A 19,028-nucleotide genomic window follows, 5' to 3' on the forward strand; every position below is an offset into this window, starting at 1 on the left:
AAACAACACTTTGTGAGAAATCTATTATAATAATATCAGCTGGTAGTTCTATAGCATTTTATAACTAAAGAGTGAAGAGTGTTTCTACTCATATCTTACAATGCAGGGAAATATTTGGTTTGGTGTTTAAACTTGAGCCCAGGTCCTCCACACCATGCTGCCTCCTCAAGGATGGGGTGGTGGGTGAGAGGGGGTGGGAGGGCTGCCTCGTTGGCCAGGGTGCATCAGTGAGCCCCTAAATACCACCCATAGCATGATGGCACCAGGCTCAGTCTCATGTACAAGGTAGGCCCACGTGGTCCATTCCATAGAAAATAAAATGTAGATACCATGGTACTCTGAGCATTGAAGGCTCCCAATAAATATTTGTTTGAATATCCTTAAGAAATGAATACCTGATTGACAATGCCCCTTTCCAGAGTCACAGATTAGAAATGTACTGATTCTGGGCAGTTCCCTCTGAAGTTTGCCCTGGTCATCCTTAGACAATAGTACTTTTGAAAGGGAAACATTTCCTGACAATTTCTTTCAAAACAATAAAAACCAACTCTACTATCAAAAGGCACTAACTGAATGATAGTGTCCTTCACCTCAGCTTCCCTGTTGCTGTCACCCAAATGCAAGCCTGGGAAGGAAGACGTTAGTCAGATGGAAATTAAAGGGGTGACTGGGGTGAGGTGCATGTTACAGGAGGAGGGCTGTTTACTGAATGTAAGATGGTGCCCAGACAGGAAGGCACTCCGGGGAGGGGGGCGGATCCTGTGATTGATAAAGAAGAGCCATTGAGCAAGTGTCTTTTCTCCCCTTGGAGGTGGGGGTAGTTGGTGGAAGTGAAGGCAGGGAGTGAGGAAGAAGGCATTTTTATTTTCTCCTTGAAGATGTGAAGTAAGAAATTTCAGAGTGCCTCACATTAAGGTATTTTTTTTTTAAGTGGTCCACACTCTGTACTATTACCTACCATTGACCCATACTGTGCCCATTCCCAAGGGACAAGGGAGAGTCCAACAGAAACCTCTAGATCAGGAGTTGGCAATCTTTTTCTTTAAGGAACCAAATAATAAATATTTTACACTTTGCCATATAAGCTCTCTTGTCCCAGCTACTCAATTCTGCCACTGTAGCATGAAAACAACCATAAATAATACATAAATGAGCAAGCATGGTTATGTTTCCATACAACTTTATGAGCAAAGAAATTTGAATTTCATATAACTTTCATGGGTCATGAAATATGATTATTCTTTTGATTTGTTCAACAATCTGGAAATATAAAAATCATTTTTGGTTTGTAGATGTTACCAAAAAAGGTGGCCTGCTGGATTTGGCCTATGGGGTTTTATTACCCCTACTCTAGATGCAGGAGCACAAAGCCCAAACCAGGACAGCTCTGCAATCACTCTACCTGTTCTCAGTATTCAAATTCATTTTTCTGATGCATTTCACTATCTTTATGAAGGGAACAAAAAAGAAACCTACATTTATTGAGTACTAACTATGTGCCAGGCATTAAGACTATAAGGTAGGTATATTCATTCCCATCTAAAGATGAAGAAGAGCTAATAGTATTTTGTGCATGGTGTCCAGTGGTGGCTAGTGAGTGCTAGGCAGAAGCCAGTTCTATCTGGCTCCACAGCAATTCAGCTGAGGGGTACTATCCACTTTCCAATATAATGACCTGCCACCAAATTGGGTAACTATGCTGAATAGTTAGCTGCTCATCTCTGGGAAATTGCCAAGCTATCAAAGGGTTAAAGGTTCAATGTATGTCTTACAACAGGCCAACCTGCTTTATATGGCATAATTAATTGCAGATGTTCATTTTCTTGCTGGTACAAAACTCCATTTGTGAAATTACCATACAAAATTATAACCAAAATGGTAATCATGTTTGAAATGGAAATTTTTTCGAGAGGAGTTTTTTCCTGCCTTTTTGGGAACTGTGCTGGCTCCCATTTTAACAGCTGGCCAATTATGTATTAGTATAATTGAAGTTTCATCTGGCTCAACTTAAGACTCATTATAGGAAATTGCAGAAATAGGAATATGTTGAATCTAGGGATGAAGTGGACCAGACTCTCCTTCTATTGAGATGACTCTCCAATGGCACCGGCGGTTCGGGAAAACATTATTATACCGTATCACTTGAGAAATCTCTTTAGCTTCTAGATTTACAAGAGTGGCCCAAGGAAATTGTTGAAAAGCTCAGCCAGAATCTGACTGAATAGATCGATGATCACCATTTGCTGAGGCTGTCTGAGTATTTTTACCTCTGTCTCCTGACTCCCTCAAGCTGAATGGATCATCAGCCATGTTCCAGGCATTATGGTAAATACTAGGAAGCTCAGAATTGGGCTCAAAGACAAAATCCTGACTCTTGCAAAATGGATACTTTTCAGAGCAAAGACCAGAAAGTACTGGCTAGTTTGAAAAAATAAAACCTTCTAGCTAATCTAAGCATTTACAACTACTAAGTACAAAATCTGTGGAACACTGTGCAGAGTAGGAATTTAAATTCCCTATAATACTATTACATAAATTAAAAATACATACAAATATACATTTTTAAGGAAATGTATAAACAAAAAGATATATTAAACCCAATAGAACGGTTGCCTGTGTGTATGTGTGTATGTGCATGTGCGTGTGTGTGTGTGTGTGTGGTGTGTGTTTGTGCACACATGGGAAAATGGATTGGGATGCAGCATAAAGAGGAATAAAATAAGAGAAGGAGAGTGTGAACAACTAAGTCCTGCTCTTGAGGTTACTCCACTGGGGGGAGGGGGAGGGAATTAGATTTGCCTAGAATCCTGCTAGTTGAAGGACATATTTTCCCTCACAAAAAGAAGGTATACAATCTAAATGAGATAAAAAAGATTACTATCTTATTTAAAACCTAACACAAGAATCACCACTTGATTGACAGATCTTATTGCTTGGTAAAAAGGAATATGGGCCTCATCATAACTTGTTCCCCGAGGAAAAGATTAGTGCCTTTCTTTTCCCCCAGTATTGTCATTATTATGGACTTTGACAGCACAGAGAACTCAAAGTGTTCTTTAAAAATCAATTCTTTGTGAAAGAACATAAACGTCTATAAGCAAATAATAAAACTTTTAATTGTTATAGTATTTTACAGTTTTCAAGGGACCTTCACTCATCTCAGCTTATTTGAGCAGCACAAAAGTCTAGGAGATAAGAAAGTATTATCCCCATTCATTAATAAGGTTATTGAGGTTCAGACAAGTAACATGCCCAAGACCACTCGGCCAACAAATAAGTGGCAGAAGTGACATTAGAACTCATTTGCTTCCTTGTAAACTTATTTCTTCACTCCCATTCTCTCTTAGTAAATAGCACAGCCATGCAAACAGTCCTCCCAGCCAGAAGCCCAGCAGCCTTCTGCTGCTCTAAGACTTCCTCTGGATTTTGCATGATTTGCTCTTCACTTCATTTAGCTCTTTGCTCAAATGTGAGCTCCCCAGAGCAGTCTCTCCTGACTATCCTACCAAAAATACTGTCTCCGGTCACTTTATCCTATAACCTTACTTCATTTCCTCAATTTGTATCATTTATTGGATTATGTCTTTCCCACTAGACAATGTGCTCTAGGAGAGGAGAGAGTTGGTCTTTTCCGCATACCATTTTATTAATTCTTGGAACAGTTTTTGGTATATAATACAGATGCAATAAATATTGTTGCAAATGAAAAAATAAAACTTAGATTCTTCTCTTTATTCCTCTCATCTGGTAGGTCACCAATTCTTATAGATTATACATGGATCTATTCTCTCTCCATTCTTACTTCTACCAGTTAAGTTCAAGCTCTCCTCATTTCCTTTCTGAACTATTACTCTATCTTCCCAGTCATCTCCTCCTTTCCAACCTGCCTCCTCCTTCCCCAACCCATTCTCCTCGCTGCTAGGGCAGTCTGTCAAAAACACCTCGTTGACCATTCTCCTGGCCCAAGCATTCAATAGCTCATATAGCTCTCAGATTAATATTCCAGCTCTTCAGTCTGATATGCAGGCCTTTTCATGTTTGCCTTGTCCCTCCTCATCTTTCCCAACCCTTCTCCCTTTCTGTGCTCTAATCATATTGAGCCACTTAGAATTTCTAGAACTCACTATTTTCTTTGTCACCTACATACCTTTGTAAATTGCAGGTCTTTAATGTGGCTATTTATCCACTCCACTCTCATGCAATTGCTTTGCCTGGCTAACTCTTACCAGGTCTTCAAAACTCAGCATGCATGACACCTTCTTCAGGAAGCCTTCTCCAATTTTTCTCCCTTCAAAATCTTATATAAGATGTTCTAAGAACTCTCTTCTGCTCCTCTTTACACTTCTGTAATATCTATTCATGACATTTATCATCCTCTGTGGTAATCTCTTTGTTTTCTCCCTCATTAGCCACAAGATAAAGGACCTAGTCTTATTCATCTTTAAATTCCCAGCACATAGAACAGTGTCTCAAACGTAGTAACTCATCAGTAAGTATTTGCTAAACAAATGAAAATTCAGACTTTAGAGCTTCTTCTGGAGTCATCAAATTCCTCAAGTTATAGGACAATTAGACAATGTTGGATATATTACTAACTCTCAACAAGCTTGGTGTCTTGTAAAGACACACCCTTAAACATAATTAAAAGATAATAAATAAAAAAACTGAGGCACAAGAAGGATACCTAACCCAGCTGAGAAAGGAGGTACTGGGAGAGGGTTAGGAAAATTTCCTAGAGTTGGTATCAACTGATTCTTGAAGGATTATGGGGTCAATTATACTTCAATAAAATTGGAAAAAAATTAAAAACAAAAAATTTTCCTCTTTCCAAAATAAAAAAAAGATTATGGAGGTTGAAGGAAGAGAAGGAGAGGAAGAGTGGGAAGAGTATTTCAGGTACCAAACATGTACAAAATCCCAGCATGGGGTATCCAGGGAGCAGCCACAGGCTCAGAGTTATAGGAACCTAAGTACAAGGCAGTGAAAGGAACAAGGTGGAGAGGCTGGTGGGACCAGACTATGGAAGTGCTATGGTAGGGGATGGAGAAACATGAAAGGTATTGAGGTGGTTGGATATCATCTTCATAAGAACACTCTGGAAGACTAATGGGCAATAGTTTTGACAGGGATAAAATTAAGGTAAGACAGCAATTGGAGGTAATAGCCTAGGGGGATAGAGATACAGAAGATAAGACAGATTCAACAAGTGTTTATTGTAAGAGAATACAGATGAATTTATTGATTGGTGGTTTGTGGGCACTGAAGGAAAGGAAGGAGTCACGAGGGGTTGCCAGATTTCTGCCTAGGATGATTTGATGTATCAAGAGAAATTAAAAATCCTATAAAATATACAGATTAAGAGGTGGGGGAGTTAAGTTCAGTTATGCACATATGAGTTTGAGGGGCTATGAGATATCCAAGTGGAGATGGTGAGCAGGTATACCAAGTCCAAAATTCAAAATAGTTTGGGTTTCATCAGCATATCAGTGTTAGTATGCTAGAGAAGAGGAACATCACCCAAGAAGAACCTAGAAAGTGAGAATTAAAGTTAGCTAAGGAGAGTACTCTAGAGAACATGGCTAAGGAGCAGACACAAAAAGAGGAGTCACAAGGAAAAGGAATAGTAAGATACTAGGAGAAAACTCTGGCTTCCCAAGAGAGGAGAGAACAGAGTTTCAGTGAGTGAGATAAGTAATGCTGAATGCCCCGAGACTATCTGATATGTTATGTCAGTTTTACAATGTAGACATTGGCCAATTTGCGAGTCTCTTCTACAGAGTAGAAGGGGGAAAGGCTATATGAGAGAGGATTATAGAGGGAACAAGTAATATCAAGGTAGTGGAGACAGTGAGTGCAGAGTACTTTTTCCAGAAGAAGTATAGTATGATAGTTCAAAGGAGATCATATGTCAAGAAAAGCATTACTCACATCAGAAGAGACTTGAGTATTATAGGTGGAAATGAGAGAGTGGGAGAAACAGATTAGCAAGATCCTGGAGAAGGAGTTTAAAAAATGCGAGGCCAATGATGGAGGGTTTGATCTTTCAACCTCTAAAACAAAAAGGAAAGATCAAGGATAGGTGTGGATTTGGAAAATTCCAAATGACCTGGGCTGTTGGGAATTACTCCAAAGGCCTCAGGGTTTTGTGGTCATGTAAGATGGGACATCTGTGGAGAGTGAACAGAACTGAAGCTGGGAATAGTCTGAGGGAACCAGATAAGGAGAAATGAGGACATAAAGGTCTGGGAGGCTGGGCAAAGGGCTCTGTTGAGCAGAAGGGTTGGGATTCTGGGGACTGGTGTATGGCAGAAGGGGATGCACGGTGGATGGGGATGCACGGCAGAGGAGGGATGCACGGCAAAGAAGAATGCTGGTGAGATATGAGCTTAGATGACAAACCTGGAGTCCAGGTGGGGAGGGAAAGAAGGAAGTCAAGGAGGGAGCTGATTAAATTGGAGCTAGTGGGGGAAATGAAGGATCAGAGACCTCATTGAGGTCATTGAGAAGGCACAGAGGGAGTCAGAGCCTTCAAGAGGCAAAAATGTAAGACACAGCAGCCAGAGAGGGATACTGGGGGTTCTGAAGACAAAACTTCTAGATGCTTGTCAATATTGTTCAGAACAATGTTTTGATTTCTATTTTGCAATGTGAGATTGCCAATACACAATTAAACCCACCAATGTAAAGATACTCTTTAGGAAGAAATAAGCCACTTAATTCATTCAAAAGCCGACTTGGCATGCTTATTATTAGCTGCCATAACCTCTCTTGTTTAATAAAATCCCTGCCAAATTTATTTTCATAGTCCTCTATAAAAGACTTGTTCTTATCTCTAGGGCTTGCTAGAATACTATCATTTATCACTTCTTTTTCTGAGCTCCTGTGATGCCTATAACCATAAACCATTCAATGGAAATTTAACATGTTCTGCTTGCAATGTGAATTATCCTATGCATTTGTATGCTGGTAAATGTTTAATATTCAGTAAGGGTCAGGGAAGTGGGGGGGGGAGGTCGTTGGTTTATAATATTTGCTGTTTTCCATGGTATAAATATTCCTATGGTGGCTAATTTCAAACTAGCAATGTGACATCTCTGAACCTGGGGTTGGGAAAAGATACACGGTTGCATGTCATTATATAGTATTCCTATGTCCTTAAGGACATAAAATCCTCAAGAATATACATAATAGTAAAATGTAGTAAAATAAAAAGTGATGAGTTTTGAGTATTTATTGCTTTTGTTTTTAATATAATGGAATTGTGAGCTTAAATAATTAAATTTTAAATGATGGTAGTGTTCAACAAATTCGTCAAATTTCTTGAAATCTTAGCAATCAGCTCTCAGAAGCTGATATGAGCTGACTCCAGCATGCCACTGGGTTTATGGTTGTATTTCTTGTCTTCGCTCTTAGATTTCAAGCATTTAAAGGCAGGGGTCATGCCTTAAACATATTTGTATTGTCCATGGTGCTTAACACATAGTGACTTAGTAAATATTTGTTGAATCACTGATGCATTCTGGATTAAAGGCTGAACTACATGATCTATGTATAGCTTTCTGGTTACCATATTGACTGTTAGAACTACCCTGGTAATTCTCTTTGTGTGGGTAAAATCATGTCTGTAGATTTGTGTATCTTGGAGATGAAAATCCTTTCTCTGGATGTTGAAGTAGAATATGTATCTTTCATAGGGACACAGGGCATATTATAGTTCATATGGTTTCACAAAAGCTTCTTTATGGGTATGAATGTATTATGAATTGCCAACATTATACAAAATCAATTAGAAATTAAGTTGCATCTATTTCTTAATTAAATGTTTCAGAAATGCACTCCTTTAAAATGCCAGAGTGTAATCACTAGCAGTTAATTATGTTACAGAAACTAAGTGAAAATTAATTATGCCATAGAAATGATATTTGTGGAATCAGATCTGGTGTTAAGAAATGAAACTGTTTTTAATGTGCTGTGAAAAGTTTTTAATTCATTTCTCAGTGCAATATGTTATACATCAAGATAAACATTTTTATCTTTTTCTAAATGAGGGGGAAATATGCGCCTTTCAAAAAGACTGTAACTTTCAAGAAAATGTAGGGTAGCCAGTCATTTTAGAGATGTGATATTTTCTCCCATAAAATTTCTAATTTTGTTAGCCCATTTCTTAAATTGAAAATCTTGGAATTTAAAGAAATTCTAGCTCTGTATGTGTGGAGGCTATCTTTTCCTCTCACTTTTGGTGAATTTCATTAAAAAACTCAATAGAGGGGCTCCTGGGTGGCTCAGTCGTTAAGCGTCTGCCTTCGGCTCAGGTCATGATCCCAGGGTCCTGGGATTGAGCCCCGCATTGGTCTCCCTGCTCAGTGGGAAGCTGTTTCTCGCTCTCCCACTCCCCCTGCTTGTGCTCCCTTTCTCACTATGTCTCTCTCTGTCAAATAAATAAATAAAATCTTTAAAAGAAAAAAAAATGTGCTCTCATAGAACATTGAGAAAAAAATTAAAAACTCAATAGAGGGGTGCCTGGGTGGCTCAGTCAGTTGAGCCACCGACTCTTGGTTTTGGCTCATGTCATGACTTCAGGGTTGTGAGATCAAGCCCAGTGTGGGGCTCCACACTGGGTCACTGGGTGTGGAGCCTGCTTGCTGCTTGGAATTCTCTCTCTCCCTCTGCCCCTCCCCACCCCAGCTTGCACACTCTCTCTAAAAAAAAAAAAAAACTCAATAGGAAGGACCTAGAAGTTATCATTTGTGTTTTGTTAGTGGGACAAATAGACTATTCACTATTTTGCCTAGCTGTCTTTTAGTTGAACCCAAGTCCTCCAGCTATGATTCAATGTCATTGCAACTTACCAACTCTTTAGATAAAAAAGCTGAAATTCATAAAAAAATTATTACAATCAAGAAAATGAATTTTATGCACTACTGGGTATTTACCCCAAAGATACAAATGTAGGGATCCGAAGGGGTATGTGCTCCCCAATGTTTATAGCAGCAATGTCCACAATAGCCAAACTATGGAAAGAGCCTAGATGTCCATCAACAGATGAATGGATAAAGAAGATGTGGTATATATGTGCAATGGAATATTATGCAGCCATCAAAAAAAGACATCTTGCCATTTGCAACAATGTTGCATTCTACATACATACCAATTTTCTTTATCCATTCATCCATCAATGAACACTTACTTTGTTTCCATATTTTGGCTATTGTAAATAATAAACTTGGGGGTGCATATATCTTCCTGAATTCGTGTTTTATATTATTCAGATAAATACCCAGAAATGGAATATTGCATCATATGGTAGTTCTATTTTTAATTTTTTGAGGAACTTCTGTACTGTTTTTTATAGCAGCTGCACAAAATTACATTCCCACCAACAATACACCAGGGTTCCCTTTTCTCCACATCGTCACCAACACTTGGTGTTTCTTTCTTTCTTTTTTCTTTTTTATTAGTTTCAGAGGTAGAATTTAGTGATTCATCAGTCACATGTAACACCCAGTACTCATTACATCAAGTGCCCTCCTTAATGCCCATCACCCAATTATCCCTTCCACCCACCCACCTCCTCTCCAGCAACCCTCAGTTTCCTTCCTAGTGCAGTGTCTCTTATGGTTTGTCTCCCTTTCAATTTTCATCTTGTTTTATTTTTCCTTCCCTTCCCCTATGTTCACCTGTTCTGTGTCTTAAATTCTACATATGAGTGAAATCATATGGTATTTATCTTTCTCTCACTGACTTATTTTGCTTAGATAATACCCTCTAGTTCCATCTATGTCATTTCAAATGGCAAGATTTCATTCTTTTTGATGGCTGAGTAATATTCCATTGTATATGTATACCACCTCTTCTTTCCCATTTATCTGTCAGTGGACATCTGGGCTCTTTCCATAGTTTGGTTATTGTAGACATTGCTGCTATAAAGTTTGGGGTGCATGTGCCCCTTTGAATCACTATGTTTGTATCCTTTAGACAAATACCCAGTAATACAATTACTGGGCTGTAGGGTAGCTCTATTATTAACTTCTTAAGAAACCCCCATACTGTTTTCCAAAGTGGCTACACCAGTTTGCATTCCCATGAACAGTGTAAGAGGGTTCCCCTTTCTCAGTATCCTCGCCAACATTTATTGTTTCCTGACTTGTTAATTTTAGCCATGCTGACCAGTGTGAGGTGGTATCTCATTGTAGTTTTGATTTGTATTTCCCTGATGCTGAGTGATGTTAAGCATTTTTTCATGTGTCTGTTGGCCATTTGTATGTCTTCTTTGGAGAAATGTCTTATCGTGTCTTCTGCCCATTTCTTGACTGGATTTTTTGTTTAATGGATGCTGAGTTTGTTAAGTTCTTTATAGACTTTGGATACTAGCCTTTTAACTGATAAGACGTTTGCAAATATCTTCTCCCATTCCATAGGTTGCCTTTTAGTTTTGTTGACTGTTTACTGTACAGAAGCTTTTTATCTTGATGAAGTCCCAATAGTACATTTTTGCTTTTGTTTCCCTTGTCTTTGGAGACATATGTAGCAAGAAGTTGCTGTGGCTGAGGTCAAAGAGGTTGCTGCCTGTGTTCTCCCCTAGGATTTTGATGGATTCCTGTCTCACATATAGATCTTTTATCCATTTTGAGTTTATTTTTGTGTATGGTGTAAGAAAATGGTCCAGTTTCATTCTTCTGCATGTGACTGTCCAATTTTCCCAACACCATTTATTGAAGAGACTAGACTGTCTTTTTTCCGTTAGATAAATTCTTACCTACTTTGTTGAAGACCAGCTGACCAAAAAGTTGAGGGTCCATTTCTGGGTTCTCTATTCTTTTCCATTAATCTATGTGTCTGTTTTTGTGCCAGTACCATACTGTCTTGATGATGACAGCTTTGTAATAGAGCTGGAAGTCCGGAATTGTGATGGCTCCAGCTTTGGTTTTCTTTTTCAACATTCCTCTTTGGCTACTTGGGGTCCTTTCTGGTTCCATACAAACTTTAGGATTGTATGTTCCAGCTCCATGAAAAATGTTAATGGTATTTTGATAGAGATTGCATTGAATGTTTGACTTTAGCCATTCCAACAGGTGTGAGGTGATATCTCGTTGTGGTTTTGATTTGCATTTCTCTGATGACTGGTGATGTTGAGCACCTTTTCATGTACCTTTTGGCCATCTGTATGGTTTCTTTGAAAAAAATTTCTATTCGGATCTTCTGCCCATTTTTTAATTCAATTTTTTTTTTTTTTGCTTTCGAGTGGTATGAGTTACACACACACACACATACACACACACACATATTTGGATATTAGCCCCTTATCAGATGTATGATTTGCAAATATTTTCTCCCATTCAGTAGGTGGCCTTTCCACTTTGCTGATGGTTTCTTTTGCTACACAGGAGCTTTTTAGTTTGGTGTAGTCTCACTTGTTTACTTTTGCCTTTGTTGTTTTTGCTTTTGGTGTCAGATTCAAAACATCACAGCCAAGATCAATGTCAAGGATCTTCCCACTTATATTTTACACTAGGAGTCTTATAGCTTTAGTTCTTACATTCAAGTCTTTAATTCATTTTGAGTTAATTTTTGTGTATGGTGTGAGATAGGGGTCCAGTTTTATTCTTTTGCATGTGGCTAACCAGTTTTCCCAACACCATTTATTGAAGACACTGTCCTTTCCCTATAGTGTATTCTTGGCTTCTTTGTCATAATTAATTGTTCGTGTATGTGTGAGTTTATTTCTGGACTTACTATTCTGTTCCATTGATCTATGTGTCTGTTTTTAGACCTATGCCATACCATTTTGATTACCATAGCTTTGCAATACAGTTTGAAATCAGACAGCATAATGCCTCCAGCTTTGTTACTCTTTCTCAAGACCGCTTTGCCTATCTGGGGCTGTTTGTGGTTCTATTCAAATTTTAGAATTGTTTGTTCTATTTCTGTGAAAAAATACCATTGGAATTTTGATAGGGATTGCATTGAACCTGTGCATTGCTTTGGGTAGTATGGACATTGTGACAATATTAATTCCTCCAATCCATAATCATGGAATATCTTTTCATTTCTATGTATCTTCTTCAATTTCTTTCATTAATCTCTTACAGAATTCAGTCGTTCGCCTCCTTGGTGAAATTTATTCATAACTATTGTATTGTTTTTGATGCAATTGTAAATGAGATTATTTTCTTAATTTCTCTTTCCAATAGTTCATTATTATTGTGTAGAAACACAACTAATTTTTGTATGTTTGTATATATTTTGTATATTTGTATATTTGATTTTGTGTCCTGCAGCTTATTGAATTAATTTATTAATTTTAACAGCTTTTTGTTGGAGTCTTTAGGACTTTCTATATATAATATCATGTCATCTGGAAATAGTGACAGTTTTACTTCTTTCTCTCCAATTTGAATACCTTTTATTTCTTTTTCTTCTTACTTGCTCTGGCTAGGACTTCAAATACTATGCCAAATAAAAGTGGTAAAAGTGGACATCTTTGTCTTGTTCCCGATCCTAGAGGAACAGCTTTTAGCTTTTAATGAGTGTGGTGTTAGCTATGGGTTTGCCATATTCCTTGTGGCTTCAATTTGCATTTCTTTAATGACATATGATGTAGAATATCTTTTCATGTGCTTATTGCCATTTGTATACCTTCTTTGGTGAGGTGTCTCTTTAGATCTTTTGACCTGTTTTTAAAATTAGGTTGTTTGTTTTCTTATTGTTGAGTTTTAAGAGTTCTTGGTATATTTTGGATAAGAGTCCTTTATCAGATACGCCTTTTGCAAATATTTTCTCCCAGTCTGTGGCTTTTGTTGTTGTTGTTTTCTTGACAATATCTTTGGCAGAGCATAAGTTTTTAATTTTAATGAAGTCCAGCTTATCAACCATTCCTTTCATGGATTATGCCTTTGGTGTTATACCTATAAGGTCATTGCCAAACCCAAGATTATTTAGATTTTATTCTAGAAGTTTTATAGTTTTGTGTTTTATATTTACATCTATGATCCATTTTGAGTTGTGTGTGTGTGAAAAATATAAAATATGTGTCTTGATTTAGAGTTTTTATCATGAACAGATAATTTTATCAAATGCTTTTATGCATCTATTGATGTGATCATGTGATTTTTCTTCTTAACCTGTTGATATGATGGATTACTTTAAATAATTTTCAAATGTTGAACCAGCCTTGCATACCTGGTCATGGTGTATGCTTCTTTTTATATCTTATTAAATTCAACTTACTATTATTTTGTTGAGGATTTTTGCATCTATACTCAAAAGAGATATTGGTCTGTAGTTTTCTTTGTTTGTAGTGCCTTTGTCTGGTTTGGTATTAGGGTGATACTGGCCTCATTGAATGGGTAAGGAAGTTTTCTTCTGCTTCTATCATCTGGAGGAGACTGTAGAGAATTGGTATAATTTCTTCCTTAAGTGTATGGTAGAATTCACCATTAAATCCAACTGGGCCTGATGCTTTCTGTTTTAGAAGGTTATTTATTATTAATTCAAGTTCATTAACAAATATAGGCCTATTCAGATTGTCTATCTTCTTGTGTGAGTTTTGGCAGATTATATCTTTCAGGGAATTGGTCCATTGTATCTAGATTGTCAAATTTGTGGGCATAGGAACACCTGGGTGGCTCAGTTGGTTAAGTGTCTGACTCTTGATCTCAGCTCGGGTCTTGATTTCAGGGTTGTGAGTTCAAGTCCTGTGTTGGGCTCCACGCTGGGCATGGAACCTACTTAAAGAAAAGAAAAAAAAAAGTAAGAGGAGAAAATAAATGATATGTTTAAAAAATTTGTGGACATAGAGTTGCTCATAATATTCCTTTATCTTTTTAATGTCTATAGGATCTGTAGTGATGTTACTTTATTTTTGATAGTAGCAATTTGTGTCTTCTCTTTTTTCCTTAGCCTGGCTAGAGTTTTATCAATTTTATTGATCTTCTCAAAGAAACAGCTTTTGGTTTTATTGATTTTCTCTATTGATTTCCTTTTTTAATTTTATTGATTTCTGTTGTAATTTTTATTATTTTTTCTCTGCTTACTTTAGACAATTTCTATTTTTCTCTAGTTCCCAAACGTGGAAGCTTAGATTATTGATTTTAGATCTTTCTTCTTTTCTTTTTTTTTAAGATTTTTTTTTTTATTTGAGAGAGAGAGCAAGATTGCCCAAGTGTTGGGGGGGTGGTGCAGAGGGAGAGCAGAGCAGGGAGCCCAAGGCAGGGCTTGATCCCAGGTCGCTGGGATCATGACCTGAGCCGAAAGCAGATGCTTAACCAACTGAGCCACCCAGGAGCCCCAGATCTTTCTTCTTTTTCTATATATGTGGCCAATGCTATAAATTTCCCTATAAGTGCTGTTATATATTCCTTGGTCACATATATACCTATGTATCTCAACACATTGTTGCCATTATTTTGAACACACTGTTATCTGTTAGATCAATTAAGAGTAAGAAAATAAATGTTTTTATTTTGCCTCCACTTATTCCTTCTGTAATGCTCTTCCTTTCTTTATGTGGATCTGAGTTTCCTAGCTACATTATTTTTCTTCTCTCTGAAGAACTTCTTTAATATTTCTTGGAAGGCAGGTCCACTGGCAACAAATTCACTCAATTTTTGTTCATCTGAAAAAGTCTTTATCTATCCTTCAGTTTGAAAGGATAATTTTGCAGAAAAAAAGAATTCTGTTTTGGCATATTTTTTCTCACACCACTTTAAACATTTCACTTTTGTCCTGCTTGCCTGGTTTCTGAGGAGAAGTTGGATATAATTTTTATCTTTCCTCTTCTAAAGGTGAGGTGCTTTTTCCCCCTCTGATTTCTTTCAAGATTTTTTCTTCATCTTTAATTTTCTACAGTTTGAATATGATATGCTTGTGTAATTTTTTTTTTTTTATCCTGCATGATGTTCTCTGAGCTTAGTAGATATGTGGTTTGGTATCTGACATTAATTTGGGGGAAATTATCAGTAATTATTTCTTCAAATATTTCTTCTTTTCCTTTTTCTCTTTATTCTCCTGGAATTCCCATTATGCATATAACTCTTGTAGTTGTTCCACAGTTTTTGGATATTCTGTTCCATTTTTTTTTCAGTCTTCTTTCTCCTTTTTTTTTTTTTCCATTTTTGAAGTGTCTATGGACATATTCTGAATTTCTGAGATTCTTTCCACAACTATGTCAGTCTACTTTTGATCCAATCAAAGGCATTCTTTATTTCTTTTTTTTATCTCTAGCATTTCTTTTTGATTCTTTATTAAAATTTTTATCTCTCTATTTACATTACCTATCTTTTTTTGCATGGTGTCTATTTTATCCATTAGAGCCCTTACCATATTACTCATAGTTATTTTACCTTTCTGGTCTGCTGATTCCAATATCCCTGCTATATCTGAGTTTAGTTTGATGCTTGCTCTATCTCTTCATACTGTTTTTGCATTTTGGTATGCCTTGTAATTTTTTCTTGATAGTAGAACATAATATATTGTGTAAAAGGAACTGCTGTAAATTGGCCTTTAGTAATGAGGTGGTAAGGTGGGTGGGGTGAAAGGGAAGTGGTCTACAGTCCTTTGATTAGATTTCAGTCTTTTAGTGAGCCTGTGCCCCTGAACTGTGAACTTCACAAGTGTTCTGCAGCCTCCCTTCCCCTTAGGTGGGTCAGGATGGCTAGAGTGGGCTGGATTTGGGTATTTCCCTTCTCTTATGTGGAAAGCTTGAGTAATCTAGAGTTGGATATTTCTTTTCTCCCAGGGCATTTAGTTTGTTTTAAAACCCCAATAGTTTAGGCTCTGGTAAGATAGTTTTGCTTGAGGACAGACTTTTCTAAGAACAGAATGTTTTGGTATGTTTGAATGTGGTGCATTTTCCTATTCCCCTGTCAGAAGCAGGAGAGGATTTTCCAATATTCACCATGAGAAACTGGTTTAGCTCCTGGAAGTAAAATTCACAAAAGTATGGGGACCTCTCTAACTGGGTCCCTGGAGCTTTTAACTCTCAGACTTTTTTATGTTGAGCCCCCAGTGATTTGTCAATCACAGTTTAGGCTTTCCTATCACACTATTTTGGTTTCCCAGAGGTATCTCCTTGTGGATTTTTGCTCTGGTAAGTTGTGATTCTTCGTATATGCCTGTCTGTCTCTCCAAATTTGAGGGCAGCAGTTTGATCTGTGACTTTGCTTCTTTGATGAATATAAGAAGAATTGTTGATTTTTTAGTTTGTTTAGTCTTTTTCACCTGTTTTTAGGGCTGAGTGATGACTTCCAAACTCCACACGCTAGACTGGAAACTAGAAGTCTCTATGCATTTTTTAACATAATTTTGCTGAGGTATAACTTATACAACATAAAATTAACTCATTTCCAAGTGTACAATTCAATTATTTTTAGTAAATTTATACAGCTGTATAATAATCACCACAATAAGTTTTGGAGCATTTTCAATACTCTAAAAAGTTCCCTTGTGCTCACTTCAGATCCCTGCTCTCACCACCACCTCTTGGCTGGCATCCACTGATCTACTGTCTATCTCTATAAATTTGCCTTTTCTTGACATTTAATTAAATGGGATCATTCAATGTACAGTCTTTTGTGTCTGGCTTTTGTCATTTAACATAATGTTTTGAGGTCTATCCATGTTATAGCATATAACTTAATGCATTTTTAAAACTGAAAATTAAAATATAGCATCTGTTTTATAGTTACCATATATTAATATAATTATTAACACATAAGTACTATATAGTTATGGTTATATTATGTAATTATTACATATTAATACTTATTAATATTTAACCAGATAAAAAATAAGACTACATATTCTTCAAATTAATTTCATGTGTATAATAAAGCCATTTCATGTATTTATTACACATGGAACATGATGTTTGTGCTATAGACATTCACAGGCTAGCCAACCGACCTGTAAGAATGATTTTCAAAGTATAGAGTTTTACCCGCAGAACTATATTTGGAAAATATAGTTGTAGATACACCTGTATTGATTTATTCCAATAGATTGTGACAATAAACAACAGATGTGCAATATTACTGCTAGGAGGACGCATTATATTCAGATTTGTGTGACTAACTTCAATTTCCTCCTAAAAATCTAATTCATCTTGTCAAATAAATGGAATCATTAACATCTGAAATTTTTAAAAACTAGTTTGAAATTTCCAAGGCTGTCATGGGCTTATTAGTTGTAAAAAGTCTGAAAGTCACAGAATGTTCATGTATACAAACTATTGTACTTACAAATTATCCTCAAGTCTCTTCAAGGATTCCAAAACCAATGAATGAACACTGTCTAAGGAGCAGGATCCAAAGCAACTTAGGGCTGTAATATATCTAATTTTCATAACCCAGTCATTATGCAGCTTCCTTTTAACACTGGAAATTAAAAGAAAAAAGGGAGGGGTTATGTTAGATACACACAAGCTTGCATGTGTAATACCATCTTATGCATTATACCACTTTTAACTGTTTAACTATTTATCATCTAGCATATTTAAAATGTAAAAATAAAAATTTATTTATCAAATCAAATATTGAGCTGTAGATTCAGAATTAAAGGAATAATCTAGAAGAATCCCTGTCTAATTGGAGCACTATTATCCTTACTTTACTGAAAAATTCTGGTCATCCAAAAGGACTGTGTTTCGTATTGTTTTAGATGAGTCAATTCATTTCCATATTTTCCATGAATACTTTTAGAACTAGAAACCTGGGAAATTTGTAGTCCCAGGTCACTGGTGAAGTCGAGGCTGGGACAATTGTATTTCTCGCCAAAGGATTGCTCATCAGTTCACAGGACATTTCAGTGAGAGGCTTAGCATTAGGGGCCAAAACTTTTATGGTAAAATTCTTGTCTTAACCTGGAAGAAGCTATCTTCATGTTATCATATTTACTCATATTTTATAGTTATTTGTTTCTTCATTCACAAAGACTTATTGAGCACATATTGTATCCCAGGTAAAAGGACATAGGATGACTAAGGTAAAATTCTTGTTCCCAAGTTCCTTAGATTCTAGTTAAGGAATAGAGATGTTTATAACCCAAAGCAGGAATGTTCGACAATATGGGATTAAACAGAGTAGAGAGATTTCTTTTTCCATGTCAGACTGTGTTTAATTTTGGACTCTGGGTGCTGGCTATTTCTTTCTTTAATTTGTACAACATTTTGCATACCAGTATTTCCTACCCACACCCATTTAATATGAATGAATTATGTGAATATCAACTGCAGGAAAACATTAATGATGGCTCCAGACTTTAATTACCCCTTTGGCCTTAATACTTTTCATTCTGTTAGTTTTGAGAATCTGTTGGTGTAAGAACATACCTCAATACTCAGCGCATCCATAGACTTTAGTCTTGAACAATTTAAATCATGTACATGATGATCATCTACATGATTAAATCATCCACATGTAAATAATGACCCAAAAGAACCAATGCAAATTAACATTCATTTAACTGTACCCAAATTCCTCAAATTCCTAAGATCCCCAATCTCATTTCAAACATATCCAGCTAATGGAAACAGGGATGGAAAAGAGGCCATAGAATTTTCTGACGGGTGACATAAATCTCAGAAAGAAAATTCATGTCCCAGCTTCTATTCCAAGAGCCTATCGTAACTGGAATGAAGTGCTTGATAGTGTATGCTAGATATGTAGAAAAATTAAATTTTTTTTACTTAATATTATATCATGAACATTTTTCATGTTATTAAATGTATTTCAAAAACATTATTAAATGGGAGTGCATGGCATTCCCTAATACGGTTATACTATGATTTACTGAATGCCCTTGGTACTTTAAAGCTTTTTTTTTTTAATTTTTTGACAGAGAGAGAGAGCACAAGCAGGGGGAGCGGCAGGCAGAGGGAGAAGCAGGCTCCCCACTGAGCAGAGAGCCCGATGCGGGACTCGATTCCAGGACCCTGGGATCATGACCTGAGCTGAAAGCAGATGCTTAACCGACTGGACACCCAGATGTCCCCCCCTTGGTACTTTAAATATCTAACAAAAAAAGTTGTCTGA

At 36.7% G+C, this 19,028-nt stretch overlaps 1 protein-coding gene across 1 annotated transcript in view; it reads right to left on the minus strand.

The window, feature by feature from the left end:
• The window catches only part of WDR64 (WD repeat domain 64), a 110,798-nt gene that overhangs the window by 55,168 nt on the left and 36,602 nt on the right, over positions 1–19,028 (minus strand). Inside the window, 1 exon segment of the mRNA XM_081822886.1 lies at positions 17,234–17,372. Within this exon segment, the coding sequence (XP_081679012.1) occupies positions 17,234–17,372 (139 nt within the window).

The sequence above is a fragment of the Leptonychotes weddellii genome, chromosome 6 (genome assembly GCF_054177405.1).
Source record: "Leptonychotes weddellii isolate Sample4059 chromosome 6, ASM5417740v2, whole genome shotgun sequence".
Classification (NCBI taxonomy): Eukaryota; Metazoa; Chordata; class Mammalia; order Carnivora; family Phocidae; genus Leptonychotes; species Leptonychotes weddellii.